The sequence below is a fragment of the Schistocerca cancellata genome, chromosome 4 (genome assembly GCF_023864275.1).
Source record: "Schistocerca cancellata isolate TAMUIC-IGC-003103 chromosome 4, iqSchCanc2.1, whole genome shotgun sequence".
In the NCBI taxonomy this organism is placed as follows: Eukaryota; Metazoa; Arthropoda; class Insecta; order Orthoptera; family Acrididae; genus Schistocerca; species Schistocerca cancellata.
In genome coordinates this window covers 734516591-734537669 of record NC_064629.1, presented here as the reverse complement: position 1 = coordinate 734537669, position 21079 = coordinate 734516591, and the positions used below count along the sequence as shown (strand labels likewise).

General features: G+C 43.7%; 1 protein-coding gene across 1 annotated transcript in view; it reads left to right on the top strand.

Annotated features, from left to right (window-relative positions):
• The window catches only part of LOC126183837 (collagen alpha-1(XI) chain-like), a 533300-nt gene that overhangs the window by 254577 nt on the left and 257644 nt on the right, over nt 1-21079 (top strand). Inside the window, exon 3 of the mRNA XM_049926098.1 lies at nt 10499-10655. Within this exon, the coding sequence (XP_049782055.1) occupies nt 10499-10655 (157 nt within the window). The remainder of the gene's footprint in view (nt 1-10498; nt 10656-21079) is intronic.

The window sequence follows — 21079 nt, the reverse complement described above, 5'->3', positions numbered from 1 at the left end:
ATGTCCTTAGGTTAGTTAGTTTTAAGTAGCTCCAAGTCTAAGGGACTGATGACCTCAGATGTTAAGTCCCATAGTGCTCAGAGCCATTTCTGAACCTTCTTTCTCTTTTTCCACTGTGGAGTTTACATTAGGATTAATATAATGCAGAAAACTCTGCTCCAGTTCGATCAGCGTCATGCAAATGCTCGATTATTGCTCTCTGAGGGATAATTATCTAAAATAAACAGGATACTTATTTTTATCCTGTTTCATTCTGCTGATCACAGGGGCATGTAGTTATCCAAGGAAATGAGCAGTTGTGCATGGCAGCAGAAAAGATCGTCAAAGAACGCAATGCGACACAATCTGCCATTCCTTGCAGGCTGTCATTTAACAGTACGGTGAAAGAGCTGTTTAACTATAGGTCGACGAGGGGCCGATGCTCTAGGAGAATATGCTGTGCTAGGTGAAACTAATTGGAAAAGCAGACTTAAGTAGGAACCTGTCCTGTATATTAGATAACGATAAGTATGGCCGAACTTTTAGATTCTTTGTTTCCTGCAGACTTCTGTTTACAATGAAGTGACAAGAGTCATGGGGCACCTCCTAATACCGTGTCGAACCTTCTTTTGCCCGGCGTAGTGCAGCGGCTCGACGTGTCATGGACTCATCAACTCGTTGGACGTCCCCTGCAGAAATATTGAGCCATGCTGCCTCTATAGACCTCCATAATGATTGCGAAAGCGTTGCCGGTGGAGGATTTTGTGTACGAACTGACCTCCCGTTTATGCCCCACAAATGTTCGATGGGATTCATGGCTGGCTATCTGGGTGACCAAATTATTCGCCCCCCTTTATATAGAATGTTTTCCAAACCATCCGCAAACAATTGTGACCCAGTGACATGTTTTGGAACATGAAGTCCGTGAATGGCTGCAGATGGTTCCAAGTAGCCGATCATAACCATATCCACTCAATGAACGGTTCTGATCCACCAGAGGACCCACTCCACTCCATGTAAACACAGCCCAAACCATTAAGGAGCCACCATCAGCTTTCACAATGCCTTGTTGACAACTTGGGTCCATGGTTTCGCTGGATCTGCGCAACAAAAAATGGTTCAAATGGCTCTAATCATTAGGGGACTTAACACCAGAGATCACTTGTCCCCTAGAACTACTTAAACCTGACTAACCTAAGGACATCTCACACATCCATGCCCGAGGCAGGATTCTAACCTGCGACCGTAGCAGCAGCGCAGTTCCGGACTGAAGCGCCTAGAACCGCTCGGCCACAGCGGCCGGCAATTGCGCAACACTCGAACCCTACCATCACGTCTTACCAACTGAAATTGGGACTCATCCGACTAGGCGATGGTTTTCCAGTCGTCTAGGGGCCAACCGATATGGTCACGAGTCCAGGAGAGGCGCTGCAAGCGATGTCGTGCTTTTAGCAAAGGCACTAATGTCGGTCGTCTGATGCCATAGACCATTAACGACAGATTTCATCGCACCGTCCTAAAGGATACTTTCGTCGTACGTTCAAAAAATGGTTCAAATGGCTCTGAGCACTATGGGACTTAACATCTGAGGTCGTCAGTCCCCTAGAACTTAGAACTACTTAAACCTAACTAACCTAAGGACATCACACACATCCATGTCCGAGGCAGGATTCGACCCTGCGACCGTAGCGGTCGCGCGGTTCTAGACTGTAGCGCCTAGAACCGCTCGGCCACTCCGGCCGGCGTCATATGTATCACATTGATTTCTGTGGTTCTTTCACACAGTGTTGCTTACACGTAAGCAGTGAAAACTCTACACAAACATCGCAGGTCTCCGTCGTTAACTGATGCCCGTCGGCCAATGTGATGTTCGTGGTGAGAGGTAATGCCTGAAATTTGGTGTCCTTGACACACTCATTACACTGTCGATCTCGGAATATTAAAATCCCAAAGGATTTCCGAAATGTAATATCACCTGCGTCTAGCTCCAACAACTATTTCGCGTTCGTAGTCTGTTAATGCCCCTCGTGCGGCCATAATCACTGGAAACCCTTCCACATAAATCACCTGAGTGCAAATGACAGCTCCGTCAATGCACTGCCCTTTTATACATTGTGTACTCAATACTACAGCCATCTAGTGGTGAGTTTCTATTGGACCAGACTGCTGAGATCATCGGTCCCTAGGCTTACACACTACTTAATCCAACTTTAAACTAACTTCCGCGAAGGACAACACACACACACTCATGCCCGAGGGAGGAGTCGAACCTCCGACGGGGGGAGACGTGCGAACCATGGCAAGGCGTCTGAGACTGCACGGCTACCACACGTAGTACAGCCATCTGTATATATGCATATCGTTATCCCTTGACTTTTGTCACCTCAGTGTTATCTGTCAGGCTAGAGTTTTTAGAGTTTAGCAGAGCAGGTGACTCAACCTTTTCGTTCTTCTTCTGTATTACACTAGATCTTCACCGACTGATATTCTAGTTTTTATTAATCCCGAAAGCGTTACGGAGATGATAGATAAACTCCAGTGGAAGACTCTGCAGGAGAGACGCTCAGTAGCTCGGTACGGGCTTTTGTTGATGTTTCGAGAACATACCTTCACCGAGGAGTCAAGCAGTATATTGCTCCCTCCTACGTATATCTCGCGAAGAGACCATGAGGATAAAATCCGAGAGATTAGAGCCCACACAGAGGCATACCGACAATCTTTCTTTCCACGGACAATACGAGACTAGAATAGAAGGGAGAACCGATAGAGGTACTCAAGGTACCCTCCGCCACACACCGTCAGGTGGCTTGCGGAGTATGGATGTAGATGTAGGTGTAGAACTGTCAAAGGCAGCTGACAATATACGAAGGCGTTATGAAAGTAATGCCTCAGAAATCCTTACGTAAAAACTCTGAAATATTTTTAAATAAAACAAAGGTTATTAACGTTCTATATCTTTATTCTTCGTGTCTACATATTTGCAGCCCTCTGCAGCTAGAGGTCTCGGAATTGTAGCGTATAACATGATGGTGTCTAATGTAACTATGTCGGTGCGTGACAAACAGCATGCTGTAATCCAGCTCCGTACAACGCCGCCATTTACTGGAACTTCATAAAACTATAGGAGCTGAACCGGGAATATTTCACGATGTCCCACAAGAAATTCCACATTTTATCATCCGAAATTGGCGAGCAAAAGATGTGCTGCATTACGTATTGAACGCTCTTCATTTATTGACCGGTGGTGACAGTTGACGCTGCTTGCGGTTGCTACAAAAGACACAATGAAAGCTGTGATCTACATTAATATTATGGAGAACGACCTCTATCCTTTCATGGCCGTTGACTTCTTCATTACAAATGGCATTTCCCCGTCGGGAAGTTGTCAGTACCACAAGTAAAGAACCAAACTGGTGTTTTGGCTTCTAAATGTGCCTGTTGTCGACTCTGCTGAGCCCGTGCGGGAGGCCATTGATCAAAGATGAACCTCTCAACCGATAAATGAACGTAAGAAATTATGTGCTCTTCGTGTTCAGCTATAAATAAGACACGTTGTTGTTGTGTAGTGAGGCGGACATAGGTGTTACATGCTGTCCTTGCAGATACTGTCCCATGCTCGCTCCACTCCCTGTCATTATTGATATATGGATGTAGCCGGCAGTGTAAACTGGACCAGGCATCTTACCAAACGAAGTGGCGTAATGGCAACCCAACGGACACCTGTTCGAGAGGGAAGCGGTTCAATCCCCCTCCGATCAGCCAGTTTACGATTCTCCATAATTTTCCTGTATTGGTAAGGCGAGTGCCGAGGTGTTTTTTTTGCCAAAGTATGGCCGATATCCTTCCACGTCCTTTCACAGTTTGAGCTTGTACTCTAACATATATATCTCGGTACAATTCATAGTTTGCGGTATTCTCGGTTCCTATGCTGCCAAACAATTAAAAAAACATACTTTCTTTCTGACTACTTTCTTTTGTTAGTTGTTTATTCATCCACAGATCATTTACAAAATTGTCTCATATATGTCATCTTATTCGGAACAGAAAATTTTGAAAAGTAGCTAATTCATGCATACAGTAGTACTATCTCTTACTATATTCACCCGGTTTGCAACACTAATCACTAAGCACAGAAACATACAGTACATTACACTACACTACACACCACAGCACTGTGCGCTCACACACGCACACACACACACACACACACACACACACCACTGGCATCAGGACTTTGACGATACTTCCACCATTCTGTTGAATTCTTCGTGGTGTCCCCATGGCCCGTCCGAAACAGTTGTGTGCCTCTTGTCAACAACTGGCCTTAGTTCATATCCTTCGGGTTGTGTGACACTTTCACTGCCGGGATTTAACTGGAAACGGAGCAAAAAGTGGTGTTTTACAGTTTTTTATTACCAGAATGGATGCTAAGTTAAGTTCCATATCTTTCTGTTGTGTTTCATGTGTTTCAAGGGGTGGCCCTACTGTCGTGAGGCGTCCATAGGCCGAGGACGCTAATGACGACACAGCCACATTCTTGGTGCAGGTCGAGAGGAGTAGATTGTGTGCCACTGTATTCATGCGCTGTAGGAAACCGCCTAAAAACTACATCCGGGCTCCCTCGTCGTTAATCTGCCAGGCGGAGTGGATCCGGAGTCTGATCAGGTCCCCGCGCTTTAACACTCACGGCTATCCGTGCGGGTTTCCCTACACCGTATTGGGCATGTACACTGTGGTGGCAAAAATCAAGGGATACATCTTAATATCGTGTCAGACATCCTTTTGCCAGTCGTAGTACAGCAACTCGAAGTGGAATGAAATCAACAATTCGTTGAAAGTCCCTTGCAGAAACATTGAGCCATTCTGCCTCTATAGCCGTCCATGGAACGATGTCCCATCAATGTCCTATGGGATTCATGTTGGGTGATCTGGGGGGCCATATCATTCGCTCGAATTGTCCAGAGTCTTCTTCAAACCAATCGCAAAGGGTTATTGATTGTGAAGGTTCACAAACAATAACAAAATTCTGTAATTTACAACAGACGTCAGTGTCAGGCGTTTGTGCATTATACAAAATGAGTTATCTAATTTGTTCACCATAACCATTTACAAATCTTATTTCCCTTTTCACCTTAATCAGTTTTAAGAAACTCGTCTTTAAACGGCGTACAGCCTCTCGTCATTCCTATATTAGTTGCAGATATATCGGGTATCAACTTCCCTCTCCAGAAGTGACTCTGGTAAATTCTGTTGTTAGTATAGTTGGTTCCAGAGACCAATTCAGTCGCATTTCACTCTTCGAAATTCGATAACTATACTGGGGTAAATTACAGTATTTACACTGAGGAATTGTCTGTTTCGGATATAAAACCGATTTCTATCTTATTCAGAATGTATTGTAAACAATTAATTGAAATATAGCAAGACATGAAGTACCTCTAAATTAAATTTCTACATGCATTTCCTTTTATTCCTGCAGATAGTGTTTATGAAAATATTTTTTGGCTTAGGACCCTTTAATCACTCCATCATTTTAGTAGAAATCTATATCAGAGTTGAATAAACAGGAAATGTTCTTTTTAATTTCGTTTTTCATACATGTTAATTTCTTAAATTTCGGTTCATTCACTTCTCCCTGTATTTTCTTCCATGGGAACAAATGGTTCAAATGGCTCTGAGCACTATGGGACTTAACATCTGAGGTCATCAGTGCCCTGGAACTTAGAACTACTTAAACCTAACTAACCTAAGGACATCACACACACCCATGCCCGAGGTTGGATTCGAACCTGCGACCGTAGCGGTCGCGCGGTTCCAGACTGAAGCGCCTAGAACCGCTCGGCCACACCGTCCGGCTCCATGGGAACAATTCAGATCATTTATCAGTTAGAAACACCCAGTAACATGTTATCATTACCCTTACTCTTTATCACTGATGTAATAACGTATGTGAAATAATACAACTGACGACAAAGATCCAAGACACACGTGATGAAAAGTAAGTTCCAATATGCCAATATGTCGGTTTCATTCGGTTTTGGAGCGAGTGACATTTCCGCTGGTAGGCCTGTCCAGCCCCGCAGACACTGAAAGCGCTACAAAAACAAACTCGGCCACTGCGAGTGTCCCCGGGTGTTTCGTAAGCCTCCGCGGCCGTATTTCGTGCGATGCATCTTCAGAGGCCGTGACTCGGTCGTCTAGCCATCTGCGTGTTTATTACTCTACTCGCGATAAAAACAACACAAACGGACCGCACCAGCTGGTCGCGTCTCTTCCCAGGACTCAAAGCCTTTACGACCTGCGTATTCGCTCCTACAAAAGTGCCTGATTTGTTTACGTTACCAGGCAGGCAGTGAGAAGTGTGCCGAGCTAACAGACTCGACCGTGAGATCTTCGGCACTTCAGAAACCGTTTGTGAACCTAGACACCGTATCTGCTTCTTCCCATCGCACTTTCACAACGAGTACAGTGTGAAACACACTAAAACATTTTTCTATAGCGTTCGCCAATACTTCATGGAAGAACTCTCGTGCATCAGTCAGAAATGCCATGTTTTTCGTTGTGTAACTTACGTCATTATGAAGTTCGCTGTGGAACTAGCTTCTCAGATTCTGCCACTAGACCTCTGTAACCCCCCCCCCCCTGTCCTTAACCTGATAGGTGTCAACCGGAGAAGCAAACTGAAGACCTGGCCCGCGTGGCCGCTCCATTGTGTTTAACCCGAAAGATAAGGAAGGCAGGTAAGAACAGTGTCAACTCCAGTATTCTTACAAGTGGGGCGCTGTCAGAGGGTTGCCAGAAATGCGGAAACACTGAAAACACAACACATTACTACGGCTAACGCGGCGTAAGAGCCGTAGAGACAATATTTTTGTCATCTGCCCCTCCTACAGCGTCCAATCTGTCCCTTTGATGTGGTGTCCCTGTTCACCAGGCTACTATTCCAAGACCCACTCGATTTGATCAATGAGAAGTTTGACGGGCCTATCCTGGATCTTTTCAACGATATTTTAACATAGACTGTCCTCCTATGTGGACTCCAGTTCTGTGAGCAGACTGAAGGTGTGGCGATCGGTAGCCACTTGTCTCTGGTAGTGCTGAATCTGTTTATGGAGAAGTTCGAGAATGAGTCCCTTACAGCTGCCACCTACCAGCTGAAGTGTTTCTTCAGATATGTTACATCCACCAGACGACCTGATACAATGGAAAAGGAACAAGAAGAAGAGGCCAGGGAGGAAGATTTTTTTTTGCATGCAGGGTCTATCTCTGCCAAGATCATCAGAATCATGAAAAAACATGAAACCAAAAGCGTGTTCTACCCACCCTACAAAATCACCAATGGTCAAGGATGTCTGGGTTGAAGAAAACCCGGCATTTACAACACGCCTAGTGAGTACAGCATGTCTTATATCGACCAGACCACCAGAAGAGTGGACATAAGACGTGAAGAACACCAAAGACATCCGATGCTTGGGCTAGCCTCAAAATCAGCATTAGCAGAACACTGCCTGGAGCATGAACGCACCACGGATTACGATAAAATCAGGATGTCCCAGAAGCCTAGATTCCGAAATAGTGTGATCAATGAAAAAGTTCCCAACTCCAGTAATGAACCTCAGACAACTGCAAGTGTAAATGAAAGGATCATACCACACACACAGAGCACCTTGTGGTGGCCACCGCTGCAAAAGATAGCCACAGCGGGTGAGGACGAGATACGGAGCAACATCAACAACGTGAGACCTCAGGGACTCCACCTTAGGGAGAAGAACTAATACAGACCACCGGACGGCGGTCCCCGCCGCAATAGGCTGTTGCAGTGGAAGTGGACCGAGTACGGAACACCAGGAGACGGTCGCCATTACGGGAGACAGCCGCCCTGGGCGCGGATGGAATAGGGAGCACCTGTAGCAGTGCGGATACGCGCCTTGTGGCCGCAGACCGAAGAGGGAATACCTGATCCGGAGCAGGCAGCAGACAGTGTTCCAGGCACCACCTAGGCATAAATATTGGACCCGGGCAGCCAGGCAGACAGATCAGGGAACATCTGATGAAGACATCGAGTTACGGTGTCGAAATATCGTGTTGTTAAGACTAGGAAAACCGGCAGAACACTTGATCTTAACGGTATGACAACAAATCACCAGGAAAGTCTGAGAGATTACAAGTAAAGGACACCCTGTAACGGTCTGTGTCATCCCACAGCATCAGTCAGAGACTAGCAGCAGCAATACTAGGGAATTACTGTCCAGTGTTCAAATGGTTCAAATGGCTCTGAGCACTATGCTACTTAACTTCTAAGGTCATCAGTCGCCTAGAACTTAGAACTAATTAAACCTAACTAACCTAAGGACATCACACACATCCATGCCCGAGGCAGGATTCGAACCTGCGACCGTTGCGGTCGCTCGGCTCCAGACTGTAGCGCCCAGAACCGCACGGCCACTCCGGCCGGCTGTCCAGTGTTAAGATTGCCCTTAACACCACAACATTTGGAGTGGTGCCCCGACTGGGAAGCATAGACTGCTGATGAATGGCGTCGCATTGTGCTTAGCGATGTATCATGGTTCCGCACTAACCTAGACGACAAGTGCTGGCAACCAAGAGCTAGGTCACATTCTTGTAATGTTTTGATGAGGCACAGTAGTGTTACTCATTGTGTCATGGTATGAGGAGTATGGTCAACGAATCGACGCACATGTGCGGCCGCACGTGCGTCATGATTCATGTTGACCATACACTCGATCTCCCCCCCCCCCCCCTGGGTCCCCTGGTCCCAAGGTCGTCTTCTCCCAGTGATGATAGGATACTCGTTACCAGGTATGTGAGGAACTTCAGGGATGGTTTCTTCACTTCGGCTTCCAGCATCGTCCACATCAAGGTTATCAATTCCACTATGTGTTCCAATTTCAGAATTCTGCAAACAAATTATCAAACATTAACTCATCATCTCCATCAGAATCGGAAACTGCACCTAGACAACCTCCACAATGTACACTACGAAATAGTGGTGTGTTTGCACAAAATGAGCACCAATAATTATATTTAGTTACAATGGGTGGTGCAAATACACCTTCCACAACTTCCAAAGGATTAACAACTAGTGATATGTTGTCGACACAAAACATTTTATAAATTAGATCTCTGGGTCGTACAGAAAGCATTTCATTTACACACCGCTCACAAATATTTATTCTCCATCTTGAATTCTTCAAGTATGAATTATTGATCTTAATACAATAATACTGCACACTTATTTTGAAAACACTGTTAAAGAAATTGAAAGGCTCCATATCACTCATTGCTAATACACATAATTCATTCCAAGGTTTCCTTTCTGAATTACGAAACTTTCTTCCAAACATAGAAGCTTCTATTACAATTTCTCGCAACATAGGTAAATTTTCTGAGTTGTGAATCTGGTGATAAACGATAATGTTAAAGAATATAACTGATTTTTTCATTTCTAAAATATAAAATAATATCCTATTTCAACAGATCCGGAATATTTAAGTCAATTGAATGGAGAGCATTGTCCAGGTGTCCTATTGTTACAAATGTGCTCAATTTGTACAAAGTAGAAACCATTTCGTAGTGTACTTCCGAAAAATTCACTAAGTGCAGCTTCGGCGAGGTCAGAGGTAGACTCAGTGTTCAGTAAGTTGTCAGAAGACATGGTTACTAAGACCCTAACATACCCCTTTATATAGTGTATGGCGCAAATGGCTGTGACCGATTACGCGCGATTTATTTCTGTCGCCAACCTTTTGCTGGCGTGGGTGCTTGCCCAGATAGCCGGCTTGAAAAGCCAACTATCTCAGCACCATAGCCACACTCGAGTATGGCATCGGGTCACAGATGGTAGTAACTAAGGCAGCTCTGAGAGCACAACGATACATCGTGGACATCCTACATTCTCGTGTGTCACCTCTCATGCGACAGTATCCTGGTGCTATTTTGCAACAGGACAATGCTCATCCACACATGGTACATGTCGTTAAGAACTGTGAGCACAATGATGAGGTCTTCTTGTGGCCAGAAAGAGCCCAAATGTGTCCCAACAGAACATGAATGGTACCAGTTCAAAATCAGCTCCGTCCTAATGCCAGTATCCAAGATTTCAAGTAGCAGTTACAACAGTTGTGGACCAATTTCACACATGGGTGCAACATCATACTGATAAGTAGGCTCATACTGCCAAGTTATTTGTAAATTTGAGTCAATTTTGTAATCACTGAAATAATATTACATACCCTCTCAACCCATGTAGTGTAATTTTGTTTCCTTCGCCCCGCCCCCCTCTTCTGGGTGCTTCTTTTTTTAATCACAGAGTGTATATTAATCAATATATACAACCTTACTTACAAAAAAATAGAGCATTAGTTAAAATTTTGCTTTTACATTTGATAGTGTATGGTAAATGAGTAAGTGCTAAATTATATCTTGACTATTTGAAAGCAGCTGTGTTGTGCCATGAAGTACACAGTTCAGCATTTGAGACAAGGGCACTGTGCTGCAGGCATGGAGCATGCGGTGCTGTTCACTATCTACGACGACATGGGCGACGAGCAGCTGAGTGTGTCGCTGGGCAAGGATGTGACACTTCTCTACCAGGACGACGGTGCTGACGGCAGTAACAACTCCATCAGCTTCGGAGTTTCCACTGCCGATGGAGAGTAAGTCGACTAAGTTTACTAAGCTTGCCTATCATTAGTACTAAACTAGCGACCTAGTTCTCCTCTCAAACCCTTGGATCGATTTCAACCAAACTTGGCACACAAACAGCAGGCCTCACAAGTATCAGCACTGTGGGGTTCATATACTCCTAGCCCCAATAGTAGTGCAGACAGAGGAAAACAAAGGGTTTTGCTCAGTCTCTGGCGTATAGGCTGCCCTGCGTGACAGGTATGTTATATAGAAGCATATTTTATTGGAATGGTTTCAGCATGCTTTGTATGGTGGTCTGTATGTCACTGGCAAATAAACAATTTTCAGGCCCCTTATGGGTAGCCTACCCTGCATGGCAGGACTGTTGTGGGGGTAGTATTGACCTGCTTTATGCTATGAATATGGGTGGGTACAGGTTGAGATGGACAGAGGAGGGAAATAACAGAGCGACAGGGAGGAGGAAATCTACAGAAAGAGGAGAGGAGGGGAAAATGCGTGAGGCACATGGAAGGTGTAGAGGGGTAGTGGGCAGGTAAAACAGGAAGAGTGGGAGGTGGAGATAGAGAGAGGTAGAGGATATCATTAGAGGAAGAGGAGTAAGATATTGTCACAGAGAGGGAGTGGAGGAAATGGACAAAGAGAGGGACAGGATGAGATGAAGAGAGAATGAGAATGAGGCACAGGAGATAGACAGAGAGAGGTCAGAGGATGATGTGGACAGTGGAATGAAGAAGTGGACACTGGGAGGAGAGGGATGAGGAGGTGTCTTATGAGTTAAACACATACATGAGCCACGGGGAAAAGGCTAAAAAGACTACTGGACTGTTGATGACTGGAAATATGTTGCCTGGTCGTACAAGTCTCGTTTCATATTGTATCGATCGGATGAACGTATAGGGATATGGAGACATCATCATGAATCCATGGACCCTGCATGTCAGCAAGAGACTGTTCAAGCTTGTGGAGGCTCTGTTGTGGTTTGGGGCATGTGCAGTAGGATTGATATAGGCCTGCTGGTGTGTCTTGATATGACTCTGACAGGTGACAAGTACGTAAGCATCCTGTCTGATCACCTGCATCCATTCATGTCCATTGTGCATCCCAATGGACCTGGACAATTCCAGCAGGACAATGCGACACCCCACACATTCAGAATTGCTACAAGGTGGTTCCAGGAACATTCTTCTGAGTTTAAACACTTCCGCTGGCCGCCAAACTCCCCAGACATGAACATTATTGAACGTATTTGGGATGCCTTGCAACGTATTGTTCAGAATCGATCTCCACCCCCTCGTAGTCTTACGGATTTATGGACAGCCCTGCAGGATTCATGGTGTCAATTCCGTACCTGTAGTTGCCCAGGTATGTATTTATGTTTGCATTTCTTCCGACTGCATTAGTCTATCCTCTCCTTCCCGCTCTCTTTGCCCATCTCCTCCTCCCCCTCTCTCTACCGTTCTCCTCCTCCCCCAAATCTGTATCCATCATCTCCTTCCCCCTCTCTGTCGATTTCTTCCTTCCCCTTCTCTCTCCATGTTGCCACCTCCAACCCTGTAGGGGGTTCCTGGTTCTTACCCCGACAGTATTTCTTCCGTGTACTAAGTAATATTTGTACAAAGTTTGTTTGAAATCGAGCCATGGGTATAGGAGGAGCATTTTGCCCATGGCTTTGCCTGCATACTCACATGTCACATTTACTAAACATATATTTAAAATTTTCTACACATATTTGTTCACGTATTCCACCTACATCTTTAGCGAATTTCGCCCTGCATTTTTGTTTTCATGCAGCTCAATGTTTGTGACATCATATCTTCATAACTATGTGTCGTACAATGTCATAATTTTGCAGGTACGTCCAGTAGTACGCGTGAATACTATCTGAAAAATATATTGTAAACAGAATTATTAGTGAAGAAGCAATAAATTAAAAGGTCATGCTCGACGCAGCAGTTTTACTGCATGAACAGCGAAAACGTAGTAAGCGAAGAACTTTTTTCATCATTTTGTGGAAGGTAGGAGCGAGAAAAATTGTCGCAAAGATTCGAAATTTTGTGTAAAGTTCGTTTCAAGTCACTAAGTGCTCTCATTGTCAAATACTGGATGAACGTAGTATGGCCATCTGCACGTCGTGAGCTGAGATTCTTTTCCACCTGCACCCCCGCCCCTTTGAGAGGTAGGTGTTTCTTACCTCCACAGTCGTTCTTTCCAGACAGTGAGTGATGTGCGTACCAAATTTTGTAAAATCAGTCCAGTGGTTTAAGAGGAGGTGTGAAACATACGTATACATGTACCTACATCCATTTTTTGTAATATGCATTGATTCTCTACTAGCTACTAAAAGGAATGTTAGTTAGGGGAACAATCGTTTAACACTACTTCAGAAGTTATTTAACCTTTAAATGGGATTTTTCCTCCGCTGTTTGGTTGAAATCGATGAGTGGTTTAAAGGAATGGTATGCAGACAGGCGACAGCCTCGTAGTCGACACAACTTCCCATCTCAGAGCTTTGGGCGACTGTCAGCAAACGGAATCACAATGTAAAATATACAATTAAGGTTTGGCCATGGGTTGCACGGTATTTTTGGATCAAGATATCTTACTTCTGTCGCACTCATCCAAGTGTCTCCAATAAACTATTTTTGTAATTGCGGGTGTAGTCATACAAGTCTCGCATGTCTTTTTCAGTTTATTTCATTTATTGCACTTAACCTTTCGTAGATGGAAACGTCGCCTTATAAAGTGCGTTTCACCATCAGAACCAACGAAATGAAAAGGAGGTATAAAAATGGGAAGAGTGCAACTAACAACTACCCGGTATATAAATTCTGAACCATTTACGAAAGCAAATGGAGTAAACTTACAGAGACATCCAAAACCTGTATGACTACACTCTTAATTACACAAAGAAAGATTGGAGACACTTGGGTAAGAATGACAGAAGTAAGTCACGGCCAGTCTTCACATATATTTTTTACAGTATAATTCCATTTGCTAACAGTCGGCCAAAGCTTTGAGAGGGAATTTGTATCGATTACATGGCTGTCGCCTGTCCGGATACGTTCCTGATATTGACGTACTGCAGGTTACGTAAAACGAGTCAGTACGGGCAGCTGAATCACCCAGTCTATATGTACAGGATGGTCAGAAACATAGTCTGTAAAGCTAGTATGTATGTTGCAGGGTAGGTTGTGCTGAGAAATAATTGTTAAGAAAAAAATTCGATACGTCTCGCTACTTCTGAGTTAATTAATATTAAAGTTAACCAATCAGGTCCTTGCGTGTGCAAATTCAAGCGGCCCACCAGATATGGTGTCACCAAACGTATTCTTCGTTTGGTTTCCTTAAACCAACAAGAGAGCGATACAAAAATTGGACAGTCCGCTATCATCTACGTTATGAGGACAACTATCGCTAATTTTATCTTGCGAGCCGCTTGAATCTGCACCCGCAACGGCCTGATTGGCTAACTTCAGTGCTAATTAACTCGGAAACGGAGCACCGTATCGAGTTTTTTAACGATTATTTCTCGGTCCAACCGCCACTGCAACAGCCTTACAAGCTTTTCAGACTGTTTCTGGCTACACTGTACATATGCTCTCATTTTCATATACTGGATGAATGTAGTCTGCCTATTTGCATGTCGTAAGTTACGCTTCGTTTTCACACACACCCCCATCCCTTTGAGAGAAAGGTGCATTCCCTCTGGTGTTTCGTCAGATAATTGCAACTTAGTTTTTGTAGTTTGTAGCTGGAATCAGCCCATCGTGTCCATCATGCGACGCCCAATATCGATGAAAAGAGTCGGTTTGTTTGCCGTTAGAAGCAACATTACTTTTAAAAGCGGAATTTTACGTGCCCGTACAATTGAGCTCTCCCAAATTAGTCTAGTGCGATATTCGTTTCATCGATACGCATTAACAGGGACAGTGGTCCACGAAGAATAGCCAGTACCGCAATGTCCCGCACTGACTGTTACCGCCATGCAGCAATACTGCTCGATCGCTGCTGGAGTACCAGTTATTCTTCGTGTTTTACTTCCGTATTAATACATCACGATAGGGCAAATGTTGCCCTAGACTAATTTCTGACAGCTGTATCAAACAGGTACATCCGCTTTAAAAATAATTTGTCTGTAATGGGAAACAAAACGGCAAATTTCCGCTTTCCGTCGGCACTTGATATCACATGAAAGACGTGATGAGTAGTGATAAAATGCACCTGACAACTCTTAGGAGGGACAATCGATACTTTATTTTAGAGAAAAGCAGCAAGTTCGTTAAAAATCCTTGTTTATGTTTGATAGTGTGTCATAAATGAATAAATACGAAATTATTCCTTGAATGTTAGAAAGCGGCAGTGATGTATCGCGGAGCACACAGTACCCTAGAGCATATATACAGGGTGGTCCAAAAGTCATTACCCATCGTAACTCACTGATAACATTAAGGTAATCATTTTTGATATAGAAACTACAGAGTGCACTGCTATAATTTTTTTTGCCAGATACGAGGGGCGTTTGAAAAGTCCGTGCAAAGTCCGAGAGATGGCACCACCGGCACGTATCGAGATCATGTTTAGTTAGTAGCATCTTTGGGAAGAACGCACACCAAGTTTCAGACATATTGGTCTATTTCTTTGTGTTTGGCATTCGTGTGATTCAAGGTAGTCGAGTGATTGTCAAAAAATGGACGAAAAAGAATTTCGTGTGGTGATTAAACATTACTTTAGGAAAGGCAAAACGCTTCAGGAGACTATAGAGAAGCTTGATAAACATTACGGCGACTCTGCACCTTCGATTAGAACAGTTTATAAGTGGTTTCAAAATTTTCAGAGTGGCCATATGGGCACAAGTGATGCTGAACGTTCTAGACGCCCTGTGGAGGTTAAGACTCCAGAAACAATTGATAAAATCCATGATATGGTGATGGACGACAGAAGAGTTACAGTGCGTGATATTGCTAGTGCTGTGGGCATCTCGAATGAACGGGCACATAATATTTTTCATAAATATTTGGACATGAGAAAGCTATCCGCAAGATGGGCTCCGCGATTGCTCACGCTTGACTAAAAACGGAATCGTGTGAAGTGTTGCAAGGATGGTTTGAAGCTGCTCAGGAAGAATCCGCAGGACTTTAAGCGTAGTTTGGTCACTGTGGATGAAACATGGATACATTACTATACTCCTGAGACCAATCAACAATCCAAGCAACGGGTAACCAAGGGAGAATCTGCACCAAAAAGGGCGAAGACCATTCCTTCGGCCGGAAAGGTTATGGTGAGTGTCTTTTGGGATTCTCAAGGAATAATACTCATCGACTATCTGGAAAAGGGTAAAACTATTACAGGTGCATATTATTCATCGTTACTGGACCGTTTGAAAACCGAGCTGCAAGAAAAACGCCGGCGATTGGACAGCAAAAAAGTCCTTTACCATCATGACAATGCACCAGCGCACACCTCAGCAGTTGTGGTTGCAAAATTAATGGAAATAGGATTCCAACTCATTTCACATCCCACCTATTCTCCAGACTTGGCTCCCTCGGAGTACTATTTGCTTCCCAATTTGAAGAAATGGCTGGCGGGACAAAGATTTTATTCAAACGAGGAGGTGATTGCAACAACTAGTAGCTATTTTGCAGACTTGGACAATTCCTATTATTCGGAAGGGATCATCAAATTATAACAGCGTTGGACGAAGTGTATAAGTCTAAAAGGAGACTGTCGAAAAATAAAAAAGGTTTACCCAAACACGTAAGCAGTTTTTATCTTTGCACGGACTTTTCAAACGCCCCTCGTAATTATTGCTAGAAACACCAGAGTTTACTGCTATCTGATCAAACATCATTGACATTGTTCGTTATTGGTTCTAGCCTATTGTAAATATGTTTCCTAATGAAGAAAGAGTTTTGCTTTAAGAACGTGGTATCAGTTAATAATAAATGAGTGGAATTATAATTTCAACACTGTTCCACCTACAAGGAAGGCTGTCTCAATTTACGGAAATATTTTGCGGAAAGTGGAGCTTCAGTGTATTTCCACAGGTTAGGTACGCCGTCACAAGTGATTGAACTAAGCTTAAAGTTGTAGAAGCTGTTATCCAGAGCGCTATAAGTCTATTCGTAGTCTGTCTCTCGAACAAGATATTTCTAGAAGTTCTGCGCCGAGAGTTTTAGATAAACCCAAATTCGAACGTTACGTACCTCATCTCATAAATGGGCTATTGGAAGACGATCCTGATCGTAGGCTTCAGTTTTGCGAGACAGTGTTACATGAATTTAGAGAAGGTAATAATGAGTTGTTTTGTAAGATAATTTGGAGTGATGAGGCAACTTTACTTTCAGATTATCAGGTCATTTCAACAGGAAATTGTACGCTTAGTATACAGAGAACGAAAGATTTGTTTTTAGAGGCAGTTAAATCAGCCAGCTGTTAACGTATGGGATAGTATCTCATGTCCGGAGCAACTGAGCCTCTGTTGTCTGATGTAAGAGCAATTGGAGAGAACTACCTGAAAATGCTGACTACCTATCCCATTCTGGGACTACAAATAACCTCCGACGACTTCATCTCACTTTACTCTCAACAAGATGCCCCGGCGCATTACGCAACAGCTGTGCGAAACTGCGTTGACGAAGTATTTGGAGGGGAAAGTTATTGGACGTCGAGGGGCAACAGAAACGCCACCCGGATCTCCTGTCCGATACCTACTGTTTTCTTCTTTTGAGGGTATTTCCTAACCTGTTGCACATTCCTTCCACCTTTCAGCTGTCCGTTATTTGCTGTGTAAGTACCAGGTATAAATAATTAATACTGTACATAAATTTGTTATTATCCGCGAAGATATGATTTATATCGGTTGTGTTAGATTCCCATATAATAGGTTTAAAAGCAAAGAATAAATAAATACATAAATAAATAAATTCTGCATCCTGAAGGTCATAACACTGGTTTTACCCTTCGGATCCTACCCGTGGACATGTTTAATTATTCACAGGAATATGAAGGCATACTGTTGCTACACTGTTCGAGTCCATGGCTTGTAAGTATTCGGACGGTGACGTCTAAACAAACCTGAGAACGACTTCATATAGCTTCCACTCGCCTTCTGTCAAACTAAGGCCCCTTTCCCTAGTCCTCTGTTTAGCGTACAGATTACGTGTCGTATCATAAAACGCAAGTAGGCCACTATATGTAATGCTAATCGACCATAGCAATCGCTGTCGCCTTCTGCTAAACTAAATGAGACTGATGTTTCTCTTTCACTCCAGGGACGGAAAATAAAACATGAAAAATGAAAAAAAAACACTTTCTCTTTCACCATTAACTTGCACAAGACCTGTGGTATCGTTTTTATAGAGAGACGGGAGAGTCACCTTTAACTTCGTGGTATCACGCCATGATTTTATAGTTATACAGATACAAGGAAGCTTCGTGTTTTGGTCTCACTGTTATGAAGGCTGTTTTTGTGAGCAAAGCACGACTGTGTAGCTAGCTACTTTTTCCCACAAAGGTATTTATTCTTCAGTGATGCCATTAGGAGCGTTGTTAAGGCAGGCTTCAACCTAGTAGCGAAATACAATGATTTCAGTACTATAGGAAGCAATGTTTGAAGCTTTTGGCAAATACCCAGCACTACATGAATTCGATCAAATGACCAGTACAGATATTCGTCTATGCGCTGAACACCCGTATAGCTGATTGCGCTAACGTACACATGGTGACTCTAAAATGACAAAACGTGTCTGTTTAACTGGCTGCTGCTGAATTCCTTAGCACCCGTGTAAAGGGGCGTTTATTTTCTCTTCGTTATGTTGGAATGACAAAGACCTATGGTTCCAACGCATTATGCTATAAGTGCTCAGTGATAGCAGCGTCAACAAAGACGCTCTTTTAATCCCGCAACACCTGTGTAAATTTCTAAATAAAAGATAAAAACCAAATATCTTGGCGCTTTAGAGGTACTCGAAATACTCTGGAGAGAGCAGCACTGCCGGCCGCGGTGACCGTGAGGTTCTGGCGCTGCAGTCCGGAACCGCGGGACTGCTACGGTCGCAGGTTCGAATCCTGCCTCGGGCATGGGTGTGTGTGATGTCCTTAGGTTAGTTAGGTTTAAGTAGTTCTAGGCTCTAGGGGACTTATGCCCTAAGATGTTGAGTCCCATAGTGCTCAGAGCCATTTGAAGCCATTCTTGAGAGCAGCACTTTTCAAAAGCGTTGGTAGCTTTATGCAGAGAGAGTGCCGCTCTAAAACAGTTAACCTTCCAATTATTAGCACAGCATTGGTATGATGCGAATTTGCGACATTCGGCACTAAGGGGTTAAGATAGCTTTCTCCTCAAGTTGTTTGTGACACTGTTATATTCCGTTACGTGTTGACTGACAACGTCAGTATACAGGGGATAGGAAAAATAATGTGAACACTTGTACTTGGGAATGTTTCATTAATAAGGGGTTGGACCCCCATTTGCCCGTAATACAGCTGAGATTCTACTTAGAATACTGGCATATAATGATTGTATAGTCTCCAGCGGAATGTTTTGCCATCCTTCGATCAGAACCTCTTATAACCCCTGTAGTGACGAGGGAGGCAGAAATATGCTCCGGAGTCTGCCCTCCAACGCGGCCCACAAGGGTTCGATCGATAATGTTCAAATCCAGGGACTGTGCTAGCCAGGGAAGACGCTGCATTTCAGTTGTATGCTCCTCATATCACGATTGTACTTTCCTGGCTGTGTAAATCGGTGCATTACCGGCCTGAAATATGGCATCATTGTTGGGGCACAACATTTGAATCATGGTGTGCACCAGTTCACCTAAAATGTTCACATAATCGTTGGCTGTAACACGGCCTTTGAGAGTAATGATGGGACCATCAGAATACCATGATATGGCTGTCCACACCATCACACTTCCACCTCCATGCTTAACCGTTGGAATCAATCAATCAGGATTGTGGGCTTCTTGTAGCGTTCTCCAGACGTAAACCCGGCCCTATGTTCGAAATAACGAAAACGTTGACTCGTTTGACAATATGACGTGTTTCCATTGATCAGCCGTCCAGGATTTATGCCCATGACACCATGTTTTACGCTACTTTACGTTGGTTGTCATCATTAATGGTTTCGGTATAGCAGTTCAACCATATGGAATTCTCGGCGGACACTGTCGATAGATACGGGGTCTCTAACATGGCTGTCGAGGTCTGCAGTCACTTTAGCCGCCGTCTTTTTGTGTTGTTTTGACACAATTCGTGTTAGCGTATGACGCTCTCTATCATTTAGTTTTGATTTGCGCCAACTATTACGTTTACGCGATGATGTCTTTCCATTCTTGTGTAGGCTGTCATGACTGTTGAAACAGTTGCTCTTGAAACATTCAGTAACTTGGCTGTCTTGTTTACTGATGCTGCAGTTAATCGGCCCCCCACAACCTGCCCTCGTTGAAACTCTACTAGGTCTTTCATTCCACTTCGATCTCGGTCTCTGAATACAAATACGAAGTGTGCACTACTGTTAAACAACCTGCACTGATGTACTGAACACGCACAGTCCAGCGCGACACGTGCCTTAACTGCGTTGTTGACCGTCAAACACAACCATCCCATTATTATCACTGTTCACATTATTTTGCCTATTCCCTGTACATTACATTCCACTGCAGTTCTCCGTTCATAATGTTATAATTTCATAACTACCGTTGACGTTCATGAGCACGCACATGAAAATCTTATCATCACAACAGTGCCCAAAGATCTCTCTCCCTCCCCCCCCCCCCCCCCCCCCAAGTGATATGGTGCTGGAGTTCTTCATGCAGAACTGTTGCTGACACAGATCAGAGTTCACAGTTGCAAGACTGAGCCGCCAACCTGTTGCTTCAAAAGCTGCGTAACTGCTTTGGGTCCCAATTACGTGAAGGCAGTACGTTCCGTGCTTTAACACTTTACTTGCAAGAGGCGTTTGAAGCACATCAATCAAAGATACTTTGAGTAAGCACAGAATCAGGAATATTTTCATCAAACTGTAGATACAGCAGGCGTACGTTATCGGGGTTCGAAACACATACATGTCACTTTTATTTTCACAAGTCCGTCTTGAACACATAGATTTCTTTACACTTTATGACCGATTTCAGCTTATCGCCATCTTCAAATCGTTAAAACATTCTGATATAAAGCCGAAACCGGTCATAAAGTGTAAAGAAATCTATGTGATCAAGACGGACTTGTGAAAAAAAGTGCTATACATAAAATGATCGCGGACTGATTAACAGACTTTATGTCTTCAATTGATAAACATGTATGTGTAGGGAGTAAATCATCGTTCTGTTCCAGCGAGTACATTATTCGAAAGTAATATACCTCCATCGTATCCATTTTACTTCGCTATAAAGTCCATTAAATGTATAGCGGTTGGACGAAATAATACGATCAG